Source organism: Bos taurus, chromosome 4, assembly GCF_002263795.3.
Source record: "Bos taurus isolate L1 Dominette 01449 registration number 42190680 breed Hereford chromosome 4, ARS-UCD2.0, whole genome shotgun sequence".
NCBI classification, from domain to species: Eukaryota; Metazoa; Chordata; class Mammalia; order Artiodactyla; family Bovidae; genus Bos; species Bos taurus.
Genome location: NC_037331.1, coordinates 27351101 through 27377181, shown reverse-complemented (window position 1 = coordinate 27377181; position 26081 = coordinate 27351101). Strand labels below are relative to the sequence as shown.

The 26081-nt window shown below is 39.2% G+C and overlaps 1 protein-coding gene across 11 annotated transcripts in view; it reads right to left on the bottom strand.

Annotated features, from left to right (window-relative positions):
- HDAC9 (histone deacetylase 9) overlaps positions 1-26081 on the bottom strand; it is a 988950-nt gene that overhangs the window by 296893 nt on the left and 665976 nt on the right. For all 11 annotated transcript variants that reach the window (XR_009494194.1, XM_059885810.1, XM_059885813.1 and 8 more), the window contains one exon: positions 11639-11819. Coding sequence is in view for 10 of the 11 variants with exons in the window: in XM_059885810.1 (XP_059741793.1) it covers positions 11639-11819 (181 nt within the window). In the remaining variant the exon portion in view is untranslated. The remainder of the gene's footprint in view (positions 1-11638; positions 11820-26081) is intronic.

The window sequence follows — 26081 nt, the reverse complement described above, 5'->3', positions numbered from 1 at the left end:
TTTCTTTACTATCTGTACAACACAGACTAGAGTTATATTGTTTACCTCTGAACTCTTAGTGTCTATAAATATGCTGGGAAAACAGTAGATTCTCAAGTGTAATTTTAATAAATGAGTGAAAAACATGAATAAATGAATTGATGGGATAACTAGGTCAGATATCTCCATCAATTATAAAAACCTTTCTTGATGAACCTACTCGGTGGACCTCATTGGTAGTTTTTATAGACTAATTTCTTTTGTATTACATGCCTTATCTTCTTCCTGGTGAAAGTGAAGTGAAAGTGTTAGCCACTCAGTTGTGTCCTATTCTTTGTGACCCCATGGACTGTAGCTTGCCAGGCTCCTCTGTCCATGGAATTCTCCAGGCAAGAATACCGGAGTGGGTTGCCATTCCCTTCTCCAGGGGATCTTCCCCACCCAGGGATCAAACCTGGGCCTCCTGCATTGCAGGCAAATTCTTTACCATCTGAGCCACAAGGACATCTTATCTTCCTACCAGTAGGTGCCTCTAACACAAGCATTTATTATACTCATTATATTTATACATGGAATTTTACACAAAAAATAGATGAATAAATATTTTAAAATAAAGCCAAAAGAGAGAACAGAGGAAGGCAGGAAAAAAAAAAAGTAAGCAGGCATACAAAGCAACATTCACAATACGACAATACATTAGACATGTCTGCACAACTCAGATACATCAAGTATTTATGAGTTGCTATTACATAACAGGAACTGCTGAACATATTTTCTACCAGTTTTGTACTGCATAAAAGATATATTAATAATTAACATGGAAACATAAAATATAGCATTTCCCTCATTTTGAAAACATATTCTTTAAGAATAGAGATTCTAATCATTAGGTTGCTTATTTTTCTCACTATTTCATCTCTTGACCTATCTAACATCATCTCCATAGTAATCATTTCTCTTAAAACAACAATTTCTCCATTAGCCACTGCCAATATATATATATATATATATATATATATATATATATATATATGAAACAGGTTATGGTAGCTGAAAATTATTGCCAAGTATCTGGAGATTATAATACAAAGTCCAGGAGCTCTTGGAAAGACATTTGAATTTAAGAGAAAATAAAGTCTGGAACCCAAAACCTCCACCTACTCATCTTAATGATGTAGCAATGAAGAGTTAACAGGTAGACTGCAAGGTGAGACTTAACCTCACCCTTCATCTCCATTTCTTTCATCTTTTTCCCCCCTTTTTCCCCCTCAAAAACAGAAACTTATAGGGTGAGAAACAAGCCTGCTCTTCTCTTTGGGATTCACATCGAATTCCACTTTTCTTTGACCCTTTAGCCTGTCTAAAGACAGAGATCAACCTGTCTCTTAATCAATGGGACAAGACTTAAAGCTAGGTTTTGAGAAAATAAATAAAATACACAAAGGAGTCTTAACATAAACCTTTACCTGAATTTTAAACTCTAGTTGTTTATTTTCTGCTTTAAAAAAAATCTCTTAAAATTTTTTGATATTTTTTATAAGCTTGGACTTTGTGCTTTCTGTGGCCTTCAGTTTTATTAAATGAGGTAAGGATGTAAAGCTCACAGTGTAGCCTCTTTGCCTTTCCTTAATCATTGCACACAGTTTCTTTAGTTATAAAAAGCATTCATCTCTTTACGTTTCTGCTCAGTCTAATATGACTGTGGGGCTGAGTCCACACTGGTCTATTAGGAAAGCTGAGTTCAGAATCTTTCAACCTAAAACTCCTGATCCCAGCTTCTTAAAATTCAACTTCATATTGCTTTTCTGGTTAATGCCTGAGGTTCCACACCTTCCCAAGGATTTGCTCAATGACACATACTAAACATCTCGCAGGGCCAAAGGATGGAACCAAGGGCTAAAGCACAGTAAATAAATATAGACACACACACACACACACACACACACACAACATAATAACTTCCCTAAAGGATGCAGGTTCAGTAAACAGTCACTGAATGCTCTCAATGATCCAGGTAGCAGAAACTTTAATTTATTACATTTAACTTATAACCTAGCAGTAAAGGTAAGGCACTCACAAAGACAATTATATGACATGTATGTTTAAAACTCTGTATGGTAGGTAAAGAAATAAAAAATATAGGGGGCTGAGAAGTCAAAGATGACCTCTTAAGAGTTAAAAAAAAAACTTTAAAAAAATGGATTGCAATTGGTAGGATTACTAAAATGGATAGAAAGAGTTACTTTGAAGCAGGAGTCATTTCTAATAACCTCTAAATCATGTCCAGAACAGCTGTTATACTTTCCATCTATAAGAGAAATCTATCCATAAGGTTTAGAGTTCTAATCTATTTATAAGGTTTATCTTGCCTAATTTTTCCCCATAACTATACTCTTTATATTCTAACACCTGAATTATTTGTTATAATATCTTTTAATAGGAACACTTAAAGTACCAGATATGACATTTTTAATTATGTGTAAAACTTGATTTATTCAGCAAGCAAATGAAATATAACAAAAATAATTGTTTAAAACTTGCTAAATTGTACCTCTGAGTACACAAGGAGCATTTTCTAGACTTAGAGATCTGTTTGTTTATGTAAATCATTTCATCAGCAGCTAAAAAAAGGAAGTGGGTGGGAGAAATTTCACCATAGAGCTTCCAACTACACTATATGAAAGTCTATTAGAAGCTGGGAATTAAATTAGGTGTTGCCATTCACTATATAACAGAGAAGGAGGTTCAGGCGGTATGCAAGTTGGCAAAAAGTGAAGTCAAACACAATTCACTACATATTTGCTGGTAAATATCTGCAAAGATGTTTCTATATTCAAGCTTTCGAGAATCAGTGAACACAAGGGAAACCATTAAAAAAAAAAGCACCCTACAGACTAGCAGAAAATATTTACAAATCATACAACCAACAAGGGAATAATTTCCAAAATATACATACAGCTCAATAACAACAACAAAAAAAACAATTAAAAAAATGGGCTGAACCCCTAAATAGACATTTCTATAAAGGAGGCATCCAGATGGCTAACAGGCATATGAAAAGATTCTCAACATCACTAACTAATAAAAAATACAAACCAAAATTACAGAGAGGTATTACCTTCTATCAGTCAGAATGGCCATCATCAAAATGCCTACAAACGATAAATCCTGGAGAGGGTGTAGAGAAAAGAGAATCTACTATACTATTACTGAGAATGTAAATTGCTGCAGCTACTATGAAAGACAGTATGGAGATTCCTTAAAAAAACAAAAGTAGAGTCACCATATGATCCAGTAATTCCAGTCCTAGGCATGTACCTGGATAAAACTTTACTTTGAAAAGATATATGTACCCCAAATGGAAAAGGAAATGGCAACCCACTCCAGTATTCTCGCCTGAGAAGTCCCATGGACAGAGGAGCCTGGTGGGCTACAGTCCGTGGGGTTGCCAAGAGTTGGGCACAACTGAGTGACTGAGCATGCACGCACTCCAATGTTCATAGCCGTGCTATTTACAATCGCCAAGACACAGAAGCAATCTAAATGTTCATCAAGAGATAAATGGATAAAGAAGATGTACTGTATATATATGCAGATGACATCACCCTTATGGCAGAAAGTGAAGAGGAACTAAGAAGCCTCTTGATGAAAATGAAAGAGGAGAGTGAAAAAGTTGGCTTAAAGCTCAACATTCAGAAAATGAAGATCATGGCATCTGGTCCCATCACTTCATGGCAAATAGATGGGGAAACAGTGGAAACAGTGTCAGACTTTATTTTGGGGGGCTCCCAAATCACTGCAGATGGTGACTGCAGCCATGAAATTAAAAGACGCCTACTTCTTGGACAGAAAGTTATGACCAACCTAGATAGCATATTCAAAAGCAGAGACATTACTTTGCCAACAAAGGTCCGTCTAGTCAAGGCTATGGTTTTTCCAGTCATGTATGGATGTGCGAGTTGGACTGTGAAGAAAGCTGAGGGCCGAAGAATTGATGTTTTTGAACTGTGGTGTTGGAGAAGACTCTTGAGAGTCCCTTGGCCTGCAAGGAGGTCCAACCAGTGCATTCTAAAGGAGATCAGTTCTGGGTGTTCTTTGGAAGGACTGATGCTAAAGCTGAAACTCCAGTACTTTGGCCACCTCATGCAAAGAGTTGTTGTAAAAGACTCTGATGCTGGGAGGGATTGGGGGCAGGAGGAGAAGGGGACGACAGAGGATGAGATGGCTGGATGGCATCACTGACTCAATGGACATGAGTTTGGGTGAACCCCAGGAGTTGGTGATGGACAGGGAGGCCTGGCGTGCTGCGATTCATGGGGTCGCAAAGAGTCGGACACGACTGAGCGACTGAACTGTATATATAGACTTCCCAGGTGGCACAGTGATAAAGAATCGACCTACCTATGCAGGAAATGCAAGAGATGCAGGTTCAATCCCTGGGTCAGGAAGATCCCCTGGAGTAGGAAATGGCAACCAACTCCAGAATTCTTGCCTGGAAAATTCCATGGACAGAGAAGCCTGGCAGGCTGCCAGCCCATGGACTGCAAAGAGTCAGGGACACAACTGAGCACACACACACAGACAGTGTATAAATACACCATAGAATTATTGCCCAGCCATAAAAAATAGGAAGGAAATAATGCCATTTGTGGCAACATGGATGAACTGAGAGATGGTCACCCTAACTGAAGTCAGACAAAGACAAATATCATATGTATCACTTATATGTGGAATCTAAAAATGGTACAAATGAACTTATTTACAAAACAGAAACACAGTCAGAAACACAGACATAGAAAACAAATTTATCATTACCAAAGGGGAAAGATAAGAGGAGGGATAAATTAGGAGTCTGAGATTATTGGATGCAAATTACTATATATAAAACAGCTGAAGTCCTGCTGTACAGTAGAGAAAATGAAAATTCCATATCTTACAATAAACTCTAACAAAAAAAAAGTCAGAAAACATATAACTGAGTCACTTGGCTCTACACCATAAACTAACATAACACTGTAAATCAACTATACCTCAAAAAACTCTTTTTTAAGTTTGAGTGAGGAGGAAAAAAAAAACAAAAAACAAAAACTGGGCCTATGAGAATATGCTACAGAAATATAAAGGGAAACATAATTCCTACTACTTAGCTCAGTGAATTTGATTTACTATCAGATCAGATCAGATCAGTCGCTCAGTCGTGTCCGACTCTTTGCGACCCCATGAATCGCAGCATGCCAGGCCTCCCTGTCCATCACCAACTCCCGGAGTTCACTCAGACTCACGTCCATAGAGTCAGTGATGCCATCCAGCCATCTCATCCTCTGTTGTCCCCTTCTCTTCTTGCCCCCAATCCCTCTCAGCATCAGAGTCTTTTCCAACTATAGGAAGCAAAATAAGATTTTAGAAATTTGGGGGAATCCTCAAATGTCAGAAGACATTGGTCCTATAAAATAGGAGCCAAGAGCTGAAAGGAGAGACCAAGGTAAATTAATGAGTAAAAAGATGCATAAGGTAAACGAGGATGGCAAGAGAACTAAAACCACAGTGGCAAAATTAAAGTCTACTTTGGAGGCAACAAAAGAAGAATTCAAATTTCATAAAAAACCAGATCAATGCCATTAAATAAAAATTTAGATATGTTCAGAAAGTATGGAGATCAACGAATAGACAGTGATTGTTCTCAAGGAGGGGATCAGATTCATAGAATAATTGGAATAACTGAAACATTTATCCATAATAGAAAGAGACATGTACATGACTATGTAACTGCAAATGCTCATAAGAATGATTTTATTTTGGATTAGTAGGATGAAGAAAATATACTGTGAGGCACCAGAAGAGAATGAACAGGCTACCCACAAAGGAACACATACCAAGATGGTCCAGACTTCTCTTCATTGCTAAACTTAGACCTCTCCTTTTGAATATTAAATGCTTGAGCATTTAACCACACTTCCAGATTTTCAGACAAAAAAAATGTGTCCTAGTAAATCTGTGTCCAAGAATGTGTGAAGGTTGTAGGATGACTTTCTCAGGTATGAAAAAGCCACAAAATGTTTTTCTTCAAAAAAGATATATACATATACATATACATATAACTAACATACATTAATATATATTTTAAAAATGTTATTATATAAGAAATAACTTATAATACAATATATATGTGACCAAGCTGATTTAGTCTCCCAAATAAAAAAAAGATAGCTATCTTATCATCTTCAGTGAGAATTAGATAGGCAAACATTGGAGGAACTTTTCAGGAGAAATTTCAGGCACATATATTTGAGGACAGTTAACTTTTATCTACCCAAATGAAATTAATCTCTGCATTCTATGCAGGTGGTAACAATAGTTACTCTGAGATGTCTTAAAACACACACATAAACACACGCATACACAAACACACATATGTATTTACAGATGTACACACGCATGCAGACATGAACACAAACATATAACTTTCCTTCACTGTCAGAGAGAGGCACATAGAAGAGGAAAAATTACTGGAAATAAATGTGTATTTTACTTATGGTTTTCTCTGGTGACAGAGTAACAGGTGATTCTCCCCTTATAGTTTTCCAGACTTACAAAATTGCTTCCAATGAACATTTTTTAATTAAAAAATATAAATGTCACCTCAAAATTTCATCTAACATACAAATAACCTTTTTTTGTACAGCTGCATGTGATTCACGTCTCTTTACTCTTGTTTCACTTGCATATTCATTTATTGTACAGCAGGCATATACACTGAGCTAGATCCTTGGGCTAGTCAGGTACCGCAGCGCTGGGGTCAGAGAGAAGAGGAAACACAATCTCTTCCCACACGGACAGCCCATTTTAACACAATCCCCAAAATAAATCAATTACAATCTTTGAGGGAAAAAAAATCCAGTTACGAGGGACCATAATTGATTTAATTTGGATTTAGCTGGCCAAACAAGGCTTCCTGAAGGAAGTAAGCTGTAAACTAAAACCTGGGGATTAACAAGAGCTTGCCTAACTTGGGAACATATCTTCATTAAAAGCAGAAACAAACAAAAAGACAGGGGAAGAGGCCACTTTTGCTATTCTCACACTTAAACATTCCAATGTATTTCACTTTCCGTTGTGATGTGCCACCCTCTAAATGTCCACTTAAAAATTCTTTGAACTATTTGTAATGGCTTTCACAAACACTGCTTTAGTTCAAACGCTACAATTCTACTTCTCATTAGACACTGACTAAAAAACTGATGGTATAAAAAAAGAATTTTCACAGATTATGCAAAGGAACCTAGTGCTGGGAGAAAGAAGAGCTTAAATGGTACTGGGTGATGGGGAAGCTAAAAGTCAACCAAATTTATCTGCTATTAAATTCGGTATCACTGAATTCCACTTGGCATAAACTAGCAAAGTGGCACAGTTGGCAAAGAATCCACCTGCCAATGCAGGAGACAAAAGAGATGTAAGTTCGATCCCTGGGTCAGGAAGATCCCCTGGAGAGGGAATGGCAACCCACTCTGGTAGTCTTGCCTGGAGAATCCCATGGACAGAGGAGCCTGGCGGGCTTCATGTGTTGCAAAGAGTCAGACACAACTGGGCGTGCGTGCACACACACACAGCACAATTATATCATCTACTCTCAAAATCCTGTTGGGAGCCATGGCCAAGCCTCATTTCTCTCAGGAACAGCTGAGCAGAAAGGAAGACTATGGCAGAGAAAATGACAGGCATTGCCCTTTCCTTAGCCATCAGAATTCATACTAAACACCATGCCTTGGCTTTAGATAGAATGAAAAAAAGTACTCCTTAAATTCAATATGTAATAAACATTGAATTATTACTTATGGGGAGTCCAAGGTGGTGCTAGTGATAAAGAACCCACCTGCCAATGCAGGAGACATAAGAGGCATGGGTCCGATCCCTGGGTCAGGAAGATCCCCTGGAGGAGGGCATGGCAACCCACTCCAGATCTTGCCTGAAGAATCCCCATGGACAGTGGAGCCTGGCAGACTACAGTCCATGGGGTCACCGAGTTGAACACGACCGAAGTGACTGAGCATGCATGCATTATTACTTATATTCCAAAATGACAAAATGCATTTGAATATGTGGTAACCTGGCTCTACAACACACATTCTTCCTTGGCACTACAGAAGCTAAGTGATCCCCTGGCCATCCAGAAATATCCTCAGCCAGGCTCTCCATCGGGCCAGCAGGGAGGGGCTCCATCTTAGTTTGTTTCTTGGTCCATTCAAGTTCTCACAGGAAGCAGACTAGAGACTTCATCTTCAACAACTGACTGAACTCAGACAACATTTCCCCCTTGGACCACTGCTTTGTTCTTTAGAAATATTAGGGTGGTGTGACTATCCCTTTGGCTATTGGGGATTACATGGAAGGTAAAGGTTTGAAAGGTGTGCCTTAAAAATTATGTGAGTTTAGTACAGAATAACTTCATAGTTGTTTCAAAATGTATAGCTGTTACAGAAGGAATTTAAGCAAATTGCATAACTTTATAACCTACTCTCTCTCTTCCTTACTTTCTACTGGAACAACCACTGAGTAAAGATTTATAACTTTCTTTGGGAAACAAAAGCTAAATATTCTCAAAGAACATGTGACTTCAAAGTGACTTAAATGTTACATTTTATTTTTATTTTTTGATGTATTTACAACAAATAGATATTAAAAAGCCAAAAGAAACGCCCTTAAAACATAAAAAATTTGTTTTCAAACATATCACAAGTGAAAGCCTTAAGAGTTCTCCTCTAAAGTAAGAGATCATTAGAAATACTAAGATGAATTTTGAGACCATGTGGACTGTAAGAGTATGCATGTTACAGGGGAAATTTAAGTTTGGATTAAAGCCAGAATAATATTTGGAAGAGCAGAGTGAAGATAGTACATTTCATTTCCTTTGGATTTGGAAAAGCACTAAATGAAAGTCACTAACCAAATATATATTTTTAGTCCCAGTGACGGTGGAGGGGCTATTAACAGACACATAAATTACATACTCTGCACGTTTTTAAAAGAATATTTAGTATTTTTATCCTAAGAATTTAAGTGTCAGGATGCAACATTCTTAAGGTAAATAAGACAATAAGGTTTTTCCTACTGAAGTATGTAACTTTGGAATCACTTAGTGAATCCTTACAGAGCAGTAATTGCAAAGTAACTTTCACTTTCAGTGTTTTCAAATTTGAGCTGGTAAATTCCTAAGTGTTTATGATTTACATGTACACATTATGTATATATACTGCAAATTAATATTTGTCGATTCAACTAAAATTTATTGAAAAGTTACTAAGTAGAAAATTCTGTATTTTTTAAAATGTAAGTTTATATAACTTCTCATTTAGGCCAGAAATGTGCCTCATCAGGTAGCTCAGTGGTAAAGAATCCAACTTCCAGTCCCAGAGATGCAGGAGATGTGGGTTTGATCCCTGTGTCTGCAAGATCCCCTGGAGCAGGGCATGGCAACCCACTCCAGCATTCCTGTCTGGAGAATCCCACAGACAGAGGAGCCCGGCGGGCTACAGTCCTTGAGGTCACAAAGAGCGGGACACAACTGAGCATGCGTGAACATGCACGTGTCTCATCACATACATTAAACATGAAAATAAACTCCACCTGATCTCCCTATTTGTGCTTGGAATATAACTTCTGATAAATACTAGGGTGTTGACATTATGGCAAAGAAACTAATCATGTGAAATGACCCAGTTTTCAGTTTGAAGCATTTGGTTATGTTTATGTCATGCTTGCATTATCTGGTTTGCAATCCACTCTTTCACCTGATTTTTTCCCCTAATTTTTGTCTGTGCTGCATGGCATGTGGGATCTTAGTTCCCTAACCAGAAATTGAATTCATGCCCCCTGCAGTGGAAGCACAGTGTCTTAACCACTGTACGGCTAGGGAAGTCCCTCGCCTGATTCTTTTAGGACCTACAAACCCTGTTCATTTGCAAAAACATTTTTTTCTCAAACTAGTAGGATCATTCTAATATTCAGAGAACTTGTTTCATTCATATGGAGTGAACATATAAAAGTAGAGGAAACCACAACATGTCAGGGAAGGGTCACCTCTCTTAACCAAGGAAAGAAATTATCAGTAGGGTTACAATAGTAGACAGCCACACACATGACTACTGAAACAGCATCACAAAACTTGATAATCAAGCTTGCTTTTAAAGTAAGGAAATGATTTGGAGTGAATGTAATTGGCATTACAATAGGATATCTGTGTCTCTGAAAGCTTATGGCTGAATACAAAACACTCTCAGTAAAAAGAACTGAGAAATAACTAATTCTTAAAGGCTACTGCTCTGACTACCTACAAAAAGTATTTCTCTACAGCATGTATCTGACTATGAGCAAAAATTCTCTTAAGAACAGGGATTGAACGAGGCATGACTGATCCAAGCAGCTTCCGCTGACCCTGGCTACAGTCCTGGGTTGCCTGGGATACCAGGACAGGTCTGTTTGTCCAAGAAATAGAGGGATCAGAAACAGTGGCTAACGTGGTGAGAGAAATATATCCAGATATATCCAGTCTGTAGCTCCTAGTATGGAATGCTGGCTCGTGGTGTAATACATTATAAAATGTAGCTCCTGAGCATACTTATCAAAGATGTCTGTCAAAGTTAAATAACCTGGTTGTTCCGTTCATTGACTTTTAAATAAAAGATGATATCAAGGCTTGGGAATGTGATTTTGGAAAAAGTATTTTAACTTTTCCAAGTACAAAGGGTTGCTTGAGGTCACAGAAGCCACAAAAACAAACCCTGAATCCTAAAAATTGAATCAAAAATAAATCAGATAACCTGTGAGAGACTCTAGCAGAAGGTACATCTGAATTCTCCCCTTGAGGCATCCATGTTCTGAGCCCTTAGGGCTAGAATATCTTTCATTTCATGGGCCACAGTTGAGAACATAGACCAAGAATGGGGTCCAGCAGACATAAAGGAATATTTATCCACATGCATATTTATGGTACAGCTCCTTTGTGAGAGAATAGTGCCCTTTTCTTGCGCGTGTTCCAGACCTGACCTTCCTTTGGCCTTGGAATTATCTGGTTTGTTTTCTTCTGTAGCCAGGTTCTGAAATATCAAACACAGCTGTAGGCAAAGGAAGAGGGTGGTCAGATAGCCCACCCATCGGTGCCATAATAAATGGAATTGGAACTGATGTATGTAGAATTAAACAAGGTTTGCCTTGGCACCACTGTCTCCTATGAGTCATTTGTATGAAAAGCCAGGACAAAACTCTGAAACAAACACAACAGCAAGAAAAACACACTGGAAGGGGGCACTCTTTCGAGTTGAGTGAAGTCGGCATCGTAAATTCCCTCGGGGCCAGAAGCACTGGAAGGAAGAGATGGTGAAGAATGTTGAGGGGATCTCTGGTTCCAGAAGGGACCCATGCACCTGTTGATGTGTTTTCCAGGCCCCTGAATGATAACAATTTATGAGGCTATTAATACTAAGCCCAAGATTTATCAGATGTGCTGCTTTGTCTTGTGGCCAATACAACGTCATAAAATTTGGGTTGCATTGGGTTAAAATGGAGCGTTCTGCCCTTGGAGTTATTCTGAGCATTTAAATCGCTTAATCCTGCAAAAACGGTGCATTCAGCCTGCCTATTAGGGAAAGTCTTTTGGGATTCTCACCAGTTGCAGAGCCGGGCCGGAGGGGGCGGTCCATTGCTGGGTGAGGTAACGTGGAGGCTGCAGGGGAGGAGTGGGTCTTGGAGACCAGACGCTCTTTCTCTAATCCCTCCATGCCCACAGGAGCCAGCTGAGCCTGGCGCACCGAGACTGCACGTGTGTGCTGGGGCTCCAAGAAGGACTGCTGCCAAGAAAAGAGCACAGAAGAGAGAAACATGAGGCCAGCACGCAGGGAGACACTGAGAGTGACATGTCAACAAATTAAGTTCATCAGGTCAGAGACATAATAAACGGTGTGAAGGAAAAAAAAATAGAGAAAGGGAGAAAAAAAACACGATCTAGTCAATAAATCCATTCAACAGATGTTTTCACACTGACGGCCAGGGCCTGCCTGCCTGGCTGAGGAGGAGGTGATGGCAGGAGGCCTGTCAGTTTGAACTGATTGAAAGAAACAGACCTTTAACCTCAAGAGGAACATCGACTTGGACTCATTTCCTACCTTGATACCAATGTTTTGAATACAGCCTGGAACTGATACAATGGCAAAGTGGTAGAACAATTCAACTGTTTTCAAACCACCACCAAGACTCAATTTTGAAAACCCTATCCTGAATTCACTTCAAGTAATATTGTCAATGAAATTTTCAGGAGCCTAAATGTTGCCAATTACATGACTATATTTGACCACCTTCAGTCTTCATACAGGCTTCCCCAGTGGCTCAGATGGTAAAGAATCTGCCCTCCAGGCGGAAGACCTGAGTTCAGTCACTGGGTTGGGAAGATCCCCTGGGGAAGGGAATGGAGACCCACTCCAGTATTCTTGCCTGGGAAATCCCACGGACAGGGGATCCTGGTGAGCTGCATTCCATGGGGTCACAAAGAGTTGGATGTGACTGAGCGACTAGCACACACATAGACAGTCTTTGTATAATCGTACAGAATGACTTTTTCATACGCTGATGATATAATCTCAATACTATAAAAAAAAAACTGTTTCCTAAACAATGTTAAATACAATCTCAGTATTTAACAATATTGTCATACTTCATACGTCTCAACTTATCAAAGAGCCAGAATTGGAAGCTCCTGAAAGATTCACTGGACCTATTCCTCTGTCCCCCCAAAAAAGACAATCTCTAAAACAGAGACAGGCACTATCTCTGTTTAACTTAACTAAATTAAACTACAGTTTAACTATCAATATTACACCCTAAATAGGTCCTCTCTCCTCAGCATCAGGCAATTCATAACCTTTGTATTGATTTTTATGTTTCCTGCCTTTTCTATATTCCAATTAGACATGAAAAGCAGCTCAACAGTGATACAAAAGATGATCACCTCTCATGCCACGGATAAGGAAACTAATACTCCAAAAGGTTAACAAAGCCTTCTAAACACAAGACCAATTTCTAGCATTTTAAAAATCTACCTGCTCTTCTGCTTCTTCAAGCATGCACGGTTTCAAGACTGGAAGCAGATGTCACCTCTCCTTAGTAAATCCCCAGCCTAACATTCCTGTTAGAATGGTTGCTCCTCTAGTACAAGGCTGGGCACATCCTTTGAATCCAAAGTATTCATTTAATGAGCATGCTAACAAGTCTAACTACAATATGACTGTATTCAATGCATGTTACATGGCTTTATGTCATTGTGATTTTCTCTGTATGAGTTAATGCTGTATATACATGTGTCATGAATATGAATATATATTTAGTTATAGACCATAGACAGATTTCCCAATTTGGAAAAAAGAATCATTAAAAATTAACTTTAAAATAAGCTCTAAGTAATGATGTGTATATGATGTTATTTCTGTTTTGCTCTGAAAAATAACTGAACCATCAATCAACTGGAAGGTATTTGTCACATCAGCAGGCCCTGGGCATGTGCTTTGATGTTTAGAATGATTTGGCCAAGATCTAGTCCTAGTTAACAATAGTCGTAACACTTCTAAAGTCTCTAGATCTCTTGCTTTCTTGAGTATCTCCATGTGCAATTCCCTAAGGAAACAGCAGTAGGGTTGGCACAGTCTCTCCTCTCATGGAACTTACAGAGGACATGCAAATGTGCAATTAGGTCTTTGGGAGTTTTCTATGGGAAAATGAGCTCTTCTGCATAGGATCTAAAGTGCCTGGGTACATATATACCTAGATGTTTGTAATGTCCACCCCTTCTGTTTCTATTACTGTACAATTCAAACTAATGCAAAAGGCCCTTGATTAACTATCCTAATTCAAAAATCAACCCATCCTATTCTTTCCTGCAAGAACTCTCTTCCTAAAGCTCTACTAATAAGCACAAAGGTGACAGAAAGTCTGTGCAGGTAAAGCAAAGTTTGAAGAGCCTCCCCAGGCTATCATCTAGGTTCCCGCTGCACGCAGTGTGTTCGGTCACTTCAGTCATGTCTGACTCTTTACGACCCCATGGACTGTAGCCCGCCAGGCTCCTCTGACCATGGGATTCCCCAGGCAAGAACACTGGAGTGAGTTGCCATGTCCTCCTCTAGGGGGTCTTTCTGACCCAGGGATCGAACCCATGTCTCCTACGCCTCCTGCATTGGCAGGTGGGTTCTTTACCACTCGTGCCCCCTGGGAAGCCCAGGTTCTCCCTGACCTGACACCAATCTGAATTTCAATGTTAGCTCTTCTATTCCTTCTTCAGGTTCTAGCTCAAATTCCTACCTACTGTTTAACAAATACCATCCTCAGGGTTGTATTCTTTCATGGGCTCTTTCCTCTATAAAAAATACTAAACATTGCCTTTTATGCTAAGATCAGCATACACTGGAATCATTATTATAATATCTATTTTTTCTTCTGATTAAAAACTAACATTTAAAATATTTTGTGGGTACCTTAGAGTATAGTGGGTTCTGGGCACAGTGTCTGCTGTGTCTAATGGACATATTGGCCCTGATTGTCCGTGCTTCCAATCTTTTCTGTGTCACCTGCTCTGGGTGTGTCCATGAGGCTTCACATTCAGCAACGGTTCACCTCCTCTAAAGTCCATGTCAAATCTTATCGCAAACCTTTTAAACTCACATGTTATACATGCTTTTCCTCTCCACTCTATTTCTCTCTTTCCCTGCCATCATCTTTTATGTATTAGAGTTACTGCATGCAGTAACTAGTTATTGAGCTCATACCCTGAGCCAGACACGTTGCTGGTGTGTTGAGCCTTTTTAATGTTTATCGTCTAGTGAGGAGACAGATACTAAATATTTCTAAGTATAATGCAATTATAAATATGAGTGCTATATGGGAAAAAAGAGTATCACAGAAAACTTTAAAGAAGAATATGATTTAGAGGTTGAGGGAACTTTCTTTAAGCAAATCACATTTAATGTGAGATGTAAAGAATAAACTGAATTGGCCAGATGAATGGGGCCAAGGATCTAGATATGTTTTGCGGGGGAGGGGAAAAGAAATCAACCAGAGATTGGATCTAATCCACCTGTGAACTTATTTTCTGCTCCATTTTATGTCTTTTCTTATATTTCTTATATTTAGCCTTAAGGCTAAATATGTATTTGTGCATTAAAAATAGTAACACAAACTTGGCAGTTAGAGGCCGTGCTATTTTTTCAATAACATAACCATGTTTTAGATCACTGGAGTTACTAAATACTTTCTCTCTTAAAGAATAGCTCAGTACTCTAAGAGTTCATGTAAACACCACCACCTTCTTTGCTTCTTTCTTCGTAAAGCATACTCATTGCTTTACTTGGACTTCACAGGGACCTTTAAGATAATGGAATAATAATTTGATAACTCATAACTTCACTTTCACTTTTATGCATTGGAGAAGGAAATGGCAACCCACTCCTTTTTAATGTTTATCATCTAGTGAAGAGACAGATACTAAATATTTCTAAGTATAATGCAATTATAAATGTGAGTGCTATATGGGAAAAAGAGTACCACGAAAAACTTTAAAGAAGAATATGATTTAGATTAAAAAGAACCAGGAAATGTTCTTGCCTGGAGAATCCCAGGGATGGGGGAGCCTGTTGAGCTGCCGTCTATGGGGTTGCACAGAGTCGGACACGACTGAAGCAACTTAGCAGCAGCAGCAGCAGCAGTAGCAACTCATAACCATGATACATATGTTACATCTCAGTATGGAACTTCACAACCAGGCAAGCAAAATCCTAGTTATCCAACTTCTACTATTAGGAAAATGGCAATATAAGTAAGAAACAAACTTGTTCAATAGTATTCATCACATATAAGAGTTCATCCAATATCTATTATGCATGACAGATGGGAAACAGACCCCATGATGGGGTGAATAGTCAGGAAAGTGAATTAAACATGGCTCCTGATCTTATGGGTTGACACCCCAAATTCAAGTACTTTATCCATGATTAGTAAGTATCATAAGGATGTGAGCTTCACACACTGACTCATGTATTTCCACATATACACTAGGTGTTAATAAATATATGTTGAATAAACACGTGAATAGAAAGGAGATACTAAGCTATCCTTAAGATCTCACCATAAGGATAAAACAAGAAAGCATATTATAAGCAATCATAATATAAAAAGCCAAGGAATGGTTAATGGAAACATAAAAAAATAGAGAACAGACATAAGAATTATCTAATACAATTCTCTGAAGTTACTCAGTGATGGAGCCAAGAGCTGAGGGAAGGGACTGATTTGAGAATTTTTTTTTTTTCCTCTGTACTTTCATGTGATTTCCAAACGTTATGCCTATCACCTATATTAAAACTTTAATTAAGAAAAATGGCAAATGTTAATTTAAAATAAATAGCTGAGCCTTTCAAACACTTCATTAGGACAGACTCATAATCACTGGTTCTAAGAGCAGCCATGAGTCAAGAATTTTTGAACTTTCTGTCAAAAAAGGACTATAAAACAGAAACATTTATTCATTTTCAAAAGAGTGGACTATAGTTATACACCCTTACAAATAAAGTATAGCTTTTAATGTACAGGATGAATTTTGACAATCCGGTAAGGCACAGATTATTATGGTACATGCTGCTGCTAAGTCGCTTCAGTCATGTCCGACTCTGTGCGACCCCATAGACGGCAGCCCACCAGGCTCCCCCGTCCCTGGGATTCTCCAGGCAAGAACATTGGAGTGGGTTGCCATTTCCTTCTCCAATGCATGAAAGTGAAAAGTGAAAGTGAAGTGGCTCAGTCGTGTCCGACTCTTCGAAACCCCATGGACTGCAGCCCACCAGGCTCCTCCGTCCATGGGATTTTCCAGGCAAGAGTGCTGGAGTGGGGTGCCATTGCCTTCTCCGATTATGGTACATATTAGTGACCAAAACATCACAAAACAGCAGGCACTTTGATTTCAGATGCGTGTTACTTCTCACCCAGAGAAAATTTCTCTTCTCCATGAGACCGAAAACTGAGATAGCATTTTCATAGCTAAAACTGAAGTGTTTCATTAAACATTTTTTAACAAGAGATAATTTTGTTCATGGCTATTTTCCATACTTCCAAGTAAGGACAAAAATGCATGTTTTTCTCTTGCATCATCAGAAAAATAAAATGTCTAACAGTTTAGAACACAGTGCTACTAAAAGTTCTGTTGATATCGAAATCAATCTTTCATCTATTGAGTGCCTCTGGAAAATGTGTCATGCTCAATGAGTGAATAATAAACATGCTCTCATCCCTCCAAAAAGCATTCTTGTTTAAAATATTTTTTTAAATACATGTATTATTTTCAGATTGTTTCTTATGCATATACAGACTTTGGTTCTTTCAGATGATTTAACTATGAGCTTTGTTTTGATTGGTTATTTTGCCAAACTGTAATTCAGGGACATTCTCTCAGGCTACCGAGATGTGTTATACAATCTTTTCTCTATGAAGTAGCGTAAGGCCACTATACCTGAGCATCACCTGTCTCCCATCACTGATAAAGGCTTCCAATTACTTTCACAGAACAGTTATTATGTGCCTATTTTATAAATTCTTCAGTGATGCAGCAAGACATCAATGTCATTAGGGCCTAGGCCTTTCTAAGCTGTGGTAAATAAACACTGCGATCTATTTGGAAAGAGGGTCCCCGTATAGAAGTCTGTATGGCAAGCACGCTGTTCTTGCTTAGAGCTGAGTCTCTGGGAGTGGCTTGCTAATGGAGATTATGAGGTGATAAAGCCCTGGGTTGAGGAGATTCAAGGTTCTAATTTTTGGCAACAGCAGTGATTTTTAAATTTTGTTTCTGTTTGGTTTATTTTGCTTTCTTGCTGCCACTGCTCAGGGACCTATTTTATGGCTTCTGGGTTTTCACTTTGTTCTGGATGGTTACCTTTGCTTCCAGACATACTGCTCTTTGTTTGCTATAATCAATTTCATCATGCCATTTTAGAAAAGCAAATACAAAAATCATATATTACAGTTTAATCTTTGAAATGATCAAAATTAAATATTTGAGTTGGTTTAACAAAAGATATGACCTAAAAACAAAAGAAAAAGATCATGGGAAAATAATTTTTAAAAATACTAAAATTCAGTTTTTAAAGACTTTTATTTAAAGCCTATATGTTATTCCTTGTTTGGCATGATGAGAAAATTCTATTTTCTTTTTGTTTTTCAGTGTTTTGAATTTAAGAAGTCTTGCTTTTACAGAATTAGAATCATAAATATCCCTAGAGCTTATCTTGTAAGATGCCAAGAGCAAGTGGGAATTTACATGTTCTAAAGTCTTTGCAGCCCTTGGACTGCAAGGAGATCCAACCAGTCCATTCTAAAGGAGATCAGTCCTGGGTGTTCTTTGGAAGGAATGATGCTAAAGCTGAAACTCCAGTACTTTGGCCACCTCATGGGAAGAGTTGACTCATTGGAAAAGACTCTGATGCTGGGAGGGATTGGGGGCAGGAGGAAAAGGGGACAACAGAGGATGAGATGGCTGGATGGCATCACCGACTGGATAGACGTGAGTTTGAGTGAACTTCGGGAGCTGGTGATGGACAGGGAGGCCTGGCGTGCTGCAATTCATGGGGTCGCAAGGAGTCAGACACGACTGAGTGACTGAACTGAACTGAAAGTCTTTGTATTATTCAGTATGGGTGTAGAAATACTGGTTAACTTTAGACTTTTAAAAACTAAACATGCATGTTAATAATTTAAAAGTAGCTATTAAATAAATAGAAATAATATGTGTAACACTAAAGTAGACAAACATTTTTGAGAAAGAGACAAAACCTAGAAGTAATCAGTCTAAAAAAAGTGGAAGAAAAAAAATGAAGCATTGAAAAGGCTGTACAAATATAATTCACAAAATAAGATGCTAGAAACAAATTCCCACACATCACTAAACACAGTTGATGTGAATACTCAATTTACCAATTATTAATAAAACATGAAGACAGCCAAATTGAATCTCAAAAATAGAAAGGCTAAATTCTCTGGCAGACCAAGATCAAATTAAAGATTCTATGAAGTCACAGGGGCTTCCCTAGTAGTTCAGTTGGTAAAGAATCTGCCTGCAATGCAGGAGACCCAGGTTTGATTCCTGGGTTGGGAAGATCCACTGGTGAAGGGATAGGCTACCCACTCCAGTATTCTTGGACTTCCCTTGTGGCTCAGCTGGTAAAGAATCTGCCTGCAATGTGAGGGACCTGGGTTTGATCCCTGGGTGGGGAAGATCCCCTGGAGAAGTGAAAGGCTAGGCCTGGAGAATTCCATGGACTCTACTAGTCCCTGGAGTCACAAAGACATGAGAAAATAATAACAGTAACAACAAAAAGTAGTAAAAGCCTTGAGCCACCATGTTAGAACCAGACAAAATAGATTTTTATGGAGAAAATACTAGAGATCACATAGGGGTGTAAAAAATAATACAAAAGTTCAATTAACCGAAAAACAATTCTAAACTAGTAACATGGGTCCACACATAAAAAGTGTAAATTGGCAGAAGCACAAAGAAAAATCAACATCGTGGAAGATTATAGCAAATGGTAGCAAAATGAGTGGGGTTTCCTTGCTGAAATGGTGAAATACTGAATTGCGAAATGTTGAAATTTGCAGCCAATAAATATACATTCTTTCAAGCACACATGTAACAATTGCAAAATTGACCAATACAATAAAGCAAGTGTCAACAAACTTAAAAGCATTAATATTTACAATGGAATAATATTCAGCTTTTAGAGGAAAGGGCTTCCCCTGATGGCTCAGAGGTTAAAGCATCTGCCTGCAATGTGGGAGACCTGGGTTCGATCCCTGGGTCAGGAAGATCCCCTGGAGAAGGAAATGGCAACCTACTCCAGAATTCTTGCTGGAGAATCCCATGGATGGAGGAGCCTGGTGGGCTACAGTCCACAGGGTCACAAAGAGTTGGATACAACTGAGCAACTTCACTTTCACTTTGTTTAGAGGAAATTCTGACATATACTATAACATGGATAAACCTTAAATACATCATGCAAAGAGAAATAAGCCAGTTACATAGGACAAATACTGTGCAGTTTCACTTATACAATACACTGCTAAATCTCTTCAGTCATGTCTGACTCTGTGTGACCCCATAGGCGGCAGCCCACCAGGCTTCCCCATCCCTGGGATTCTCCAGGCAAGAACACTGGAGTGGGTTGCCACTGCCTTCTCCAATACAGGAAAGTGAAAAGTGAAAGTGAAGTCGCTCAGTCGTGTCCGCCTCTTCTCGACCCCATGGACTGCAGCCTTCCAGGCTCCTCCATCCATAGGATTTTCCATGCAAGAGTACTGGAGTGGGGTGCCATTGCCTTCTCCGCCGACTCTTAGCTAGAATAATTAAATCCATACAGACAGAAAGCAGGATGGTGGTTGCCAGGAGCTGGGAAGAAGAGAGTTACTGTTTAATGGGTACAGTTTCAATTTGGGAAGATGAAACCATTCTAGGATTCTAGAGGTGGATGGGGATGATGGCTGAATAACAATGTGAATTTACTTGATGCCACTGAATCTTACATTAAAAAATGATTAAATGGTGAGTAATTTATTATATTTTACTGAAAAAAAGAGGAACTAATATTATTCAGATCATATATGTTGACCATATTAGTCAGAGATGTAAACTAGGTAGATGAAAAGATACACTATGTTCTGTGAAAAAATCATTATCATAACGATACCAGTTTTTCCCAAATGAATTTATAATTTCTGGTATGTTTCGGATGATCCTAAATTTTGCATACAAGCACAAAGGCAGAGAAAAGCCAGCAAGTTTTGAAAATAAAGAACAAGTTGGGGAGACAGATCCAGCTAGATATCTATACATACTAAAAGCTAAATTATTAAGACATATTTGCACAAGAACAGATTAATGGAACAGAATAGAGAGCCTATAAGCAGACCCATGAGTATATAGAAACTCGTCATATACAAGAGAGATGATCTACAGAGTAGCAGGTAAACAAAGAATGTCAATCAACAAATGATGTTGGGGACACAGGTTACCCATTAACGGAACAATGAATTTAGATAATTACCTAACACTACATGCAAAGAACTAAGAGTGGATTAAAAACTGAAATGCAAAATGCACAATTTTTAAAGTTTTATGAAAAAAGATGGAGAATACCTTTCTAAACTTATAGGAGGAAAGAAATTCAAATACTTCTGTTTTTTATGAGCCAGAAAAACACAAGCCAGAAATTAGATTAAAATCTTTGCAAAACATAGAATAAAGCAACGTTTAACATCTACATTATGTATACAACAATAACCACTTTATGCTCATCAGACTGATCAGAAATTTAAAACTCTGATGATAACCAAACATCATTGAAAATACAGAGCAAGAGAAACTCACAGACTGCTTGTAGACGAATAGATTGTTATAACCACCTTAAAGAACAGTGGGCTAATATTCAGTAACAGTGAAGACGGACAGCAAACCTACTGTACAATTGGTGAGTGAAAAAGCAAAAACTGTATATGAAGTCAATTACGTAAGTTTAAAAACATACAAATTAGTATACATTGTTTCAATACATGTAAGTGTAATAAAAATATAAAGAAATGTACAGGAAAAACAAAAAGCAAATTTAGAAAAGAAGAAATGGGAGGGGGATGAAATAGGGAGGAGATTGAACTTTATATATATATTATTTCTACTTATCTCTGAAACTGGATGTTCATTATTATAATCTTCTTATTTTCTCTGTATTAATAATACATCAAAAATAAACTTAAAATGCTTAATAAATGGGTACATATAAAACACCAATATTATTATAACATAAAATTGGTTTTATTGGAAAGACTAAGATGTTTTAGGGAAGGAAAAAAGATTTATTGGAAAATACAAAAAAAGTGAGAAAAAAAGAAAAAGTAAAAGTAGATGAGAAAATAAATATGAAAAATATATTTTTTACTAAGTACACTAATTTACTTCTAGATCATATATTCATAAGATATCAATTAATTTGTACTACAGTGCACTGATAATATAAAATGTGTACATTTCAAGTATATTTTGTCTTTAGAATTTCAACATATTATCATTAAGTTCACCTCAATGAGAAAACAATGACACCTAAAGGACTGAGAAATTTGTCCTTTTACATGCAAAATAATGTAAACTGGAAACTTGAGATGACAATTCTGGAACAGAAGAAGAAACAAATTTAAATAGGCAAACAAAAACTAAAGAAACATAAAGACACTTAGAAACAATTATTTCTAACTACTGATAATACAATTGATTTACTGTTAGAACAGGGTGACTGAGATGAAGTTTCAGAGAAAATCTACTCTTCTGGAGATGTTACTGAGTATGTACCAGTAATTCAATATTACCTGGGGGCTTGAAGTAGGGGTGAGCCACTGGCTGATGACATTTGGCTAAAACCTTATATAGTGCAGAACAGAACCCAAATATGGTACCTGAGAGCAGTGATCTCCAAAGTTTGGCATAAACATGAATCCAGCGAGTGAAGAAGCTTTTACTCATATTTAATTTTTAAATAAAAACACAAGAAAGCAAATTAGATATAATAATATTGGATAAATGGATAGACTGTAGCATTTACACCTACTCCCTGCATCAAGGATCATATAGCACACTCTGTCAGATATCCAAAGGCAGGAAGGAAAGTCTGATTTCAAACTTTAATACACAGTTAGGCAATGGCACCCCAATCCTGTACTCTTGCCTGGAAAATCCCATGGATGGAGGAGCCTGGTGGGCTGCAGTCCATGGGGTCGCTGAGGGTTGGACACGACTGAGCAACTTCACTTTCACTTTATAGTAATCAAAGTAGTATGCATAAGGATAGACATCTAGAATTGGAATTGAGTTGAAAATCCTGAAATAAACTCTCATATTTATGGCCAACTGATTTTCACCAAGGGTGCCAAGAAAATTCAAAAGGGAAAGTAGAATCTTTCAACAAATGGAGCTGGGACAACTATGAATCTATGAGCAAAAGAATGCATCTGAACCCCTTCCTCACACCAAACACAAAATGTCCAAATGGATCACAGGATATAAGAGCTAAAACTATAAAATTATTAGAGGAAATACAGAAGTAAATCTTCTTAGAAATAAGAAGTGATCCTCCCCCAAACAGATATACTCATAAGTAAAAACTGTTGTGCTTCAACAGACACCAGTTGTCCAACAAAAATTTATACGTGTTGATATCAGCACCATTCACAACAGCCCAAAGAAACCACCCAAACACCCATCAAGTGAAGAATGGATAAATACAGCATATCTATGCAATGAAATTCTATCCAGCCATAAAAAGGCTTTTGTTTTCTTTTGTTTTTCTCTCATTCACAAAATCACAACCATATTTGCTATTTTTAAGGGAAAACTTAGCATTAAATGCAAGCTCATAAAACCTTAAAAAGTATATTCTCCCAGAATACATTTTTTAAATTAAGTCTTAAAAAAGAAAAAAGACAAGCCTAGGTATTATGTCGGAGTCATAGATCAAACAAGGGCAAGCAGCTCCCCACCCCAAGGCCAAAGAGGGCCACTGTCCTCCTGGAGCTCCACTGAGAATAACTGGTCTGCTGGTGGTTAAAATGTGTTCTATAGAAAAGCCTGTTATAAAATGTTAAAGCCAAACCCTTAACATGCAACAGACCTTAGGGAGAAGCAGACGTGAGTCCTAGGTTCTGGAGAACTTGGTGAATCAGTAAAGAAAAGAGGACACGGACACAAGTCTCCAGAAGCATTTGAAATGAATCGGGCAAGAACCTCTAACCTACCTGCAGGCCACCGGGGCGATCAGGAAGAAGCAAAGAGCGCCTCATCCCGGCCAGGCCCCACGACAGGTGGGCAGTCTGTTCCAGAAGCATGCGGAGACAAGTTTTTCAAGGAGTCCATCAGAGGCTGGAGAGAGGCACAGGAGCCCGGGGGGCGGGAGGGATGCACCCAAACTTCTGCCTCCCTTTCCAGGATGTAACAGGTCTTTCCAACATGGAGCACACTTGTGGGCTTTTCTAAAAAGTTAAAACACTGGGTGGTCTATGGACACTGGGAAAGAAGAATACAAACGTCTCTTGCCTGGAAAATACAAATTGAGAAGCCTTGACTCTTGCTGCAAGCCTAGGGTGGAGGAGGCTGGCTGTGAAGGCGGCCAGACCTCGGAGCAGAGGCCAGGAGTAGAAAGGCGGAGGCCGCCGCAGAGAGGAGCTACCTGGAGAGAAACTGGGGAGCCTGGCCGCCAACCAGGACCCCGGGCCAGGGGCAGGAGGCTGCGGCCACTGCCCCCCAGGGTGACCCAGGCTGCACGGCAGTGTGTAAGCAGCACCCAGACGTCCTCCTGAACGAGCTTCGGCCCGGGCTTCACTGCGAAAACCTAAGCGGAGGCCCCCAAGTAGACGCCCCGCCAGCAGGCCAGACGTTTGCGGCCTCGGGCAGCTGGTCCCGCAGCTCCACCTGCTTTTCAGAGGCAGAAAAGTACTCACACCGGGGTCTCTAGCTTAATCCTCAAATGCTGGCTTCCCGTGGCCAAGCTTCCCGACATGATGGTTTCGCTGCATCTTGCTAAAAGATACAATATTTCTTTGGCTGTTAGCCCTGTGCTGCTTCCATATTTGGAGCCTTTCTTCCAAAATCCTGCTTTTCTCTCCGGAGAGTCTGTCATGCTGTTCCGAAGCACGCAAAAACTCGGCCTGGTCTCCATGCCCCTCGTTGCCCCACCTTCCAGCCCTCTCACCTAGCGGACGCCACTGCCAGAGAGCCCCTCCCCCGCCGCTAAAGTGCGCGGTACGCATCACACCGCACCTGTGACCTTTTGCCGCCTTGTTCCCCTGACTTAGTCCCTTGCAGGTTTCACTAGTGAGGTTAAATTCCCCATCCTTCCTCTTCTTTTGCGGCTGGTGGTGGTGGTTTAGTCGCTAAGTCATGTCCGGCCCTTGTAACCCCATAGACAGATTCTCCAGGCAAGAATACTGGAGTGGGGTGCCATTTCCTTCTCCCCTTCTGCTAGGCCTTTGTTAATGACCAGCTTTCGGCGTCTCAGATTTGTTCACGTGCCCCCAACAGGTGTACTCGCTTTGGATTAAGCAGGCACCTCCCCCTCCGGATGCCTCCTTGTCTGAGTCCTTGTACGAAAAGTACAGGAAGAATTGCAGGCCCCCTCGGAGATTATGCTGGATGGCGCGGAAGTAACGTGCCAGCTAATATGGATGGGCTGCCTGACGGTGGTATAAAACCGGGAGCTGGTGCTGCTGTGACTGCGCACATCCCCCTACCCGGGCTCCCAGTAGCTCTTTCATGGCCTGCGCGGCAGCTGGGAGTAATTTTCCTTCAGGATCCTGTCACTAGCGAGCTCTGCCCCAGCCACCAATAGACGTTGGTGGTTGGCAACAGGGAGGCAAAGGTGGTCAAAAGGAATAAACTTCCAGTTATAATATAAATGAGTCCCGGGGATATAATTACTATATGGCATGGTGACTGCAATTAATGATACTGTATTGCCTATTTGAAGGAAAAAAAAAAAAAATACTGTGATCACTCACCTAGAGCTAGACATCCTGGAATGTGAAGTCAAGTGGGCCTTAGAAAGCATCATTATGAACAAACCTAGTGGAGGTGATGGAATTCCAGTGGAGCTATTTCAAATCCTAAAAGATGATGCTCTGAAAGTGCTGCACTCAATATGCCAGCAAATTTGGAAAACTCAGCAGTGGCCACAGGACTGGAAAAGGTCAGTTTTCATTCCAATCCCAAAGAATGCTCAAACTACTGCACAATTGCACTCATCTCACAGGCTAGCAAAGTAATGCTCAAAATCCTCCAAGCCAGGCTTCACCAATATGTGAACTGTGAACTTCCAGATGTTCAAGCTGGTTTTAGAAAAGGCAGAGGAACCAAAGATCAAATTGCCAACATCCGCTGGATCATGGAAGAAGCAAGAGAGTTCCAGAAAAACATCTATTTCTGCTTTATTGACTATGCCAAAGCCTTTGACTGTGTGGATCACAATAAACTGTGGAAAATTCTGAAAGAGATG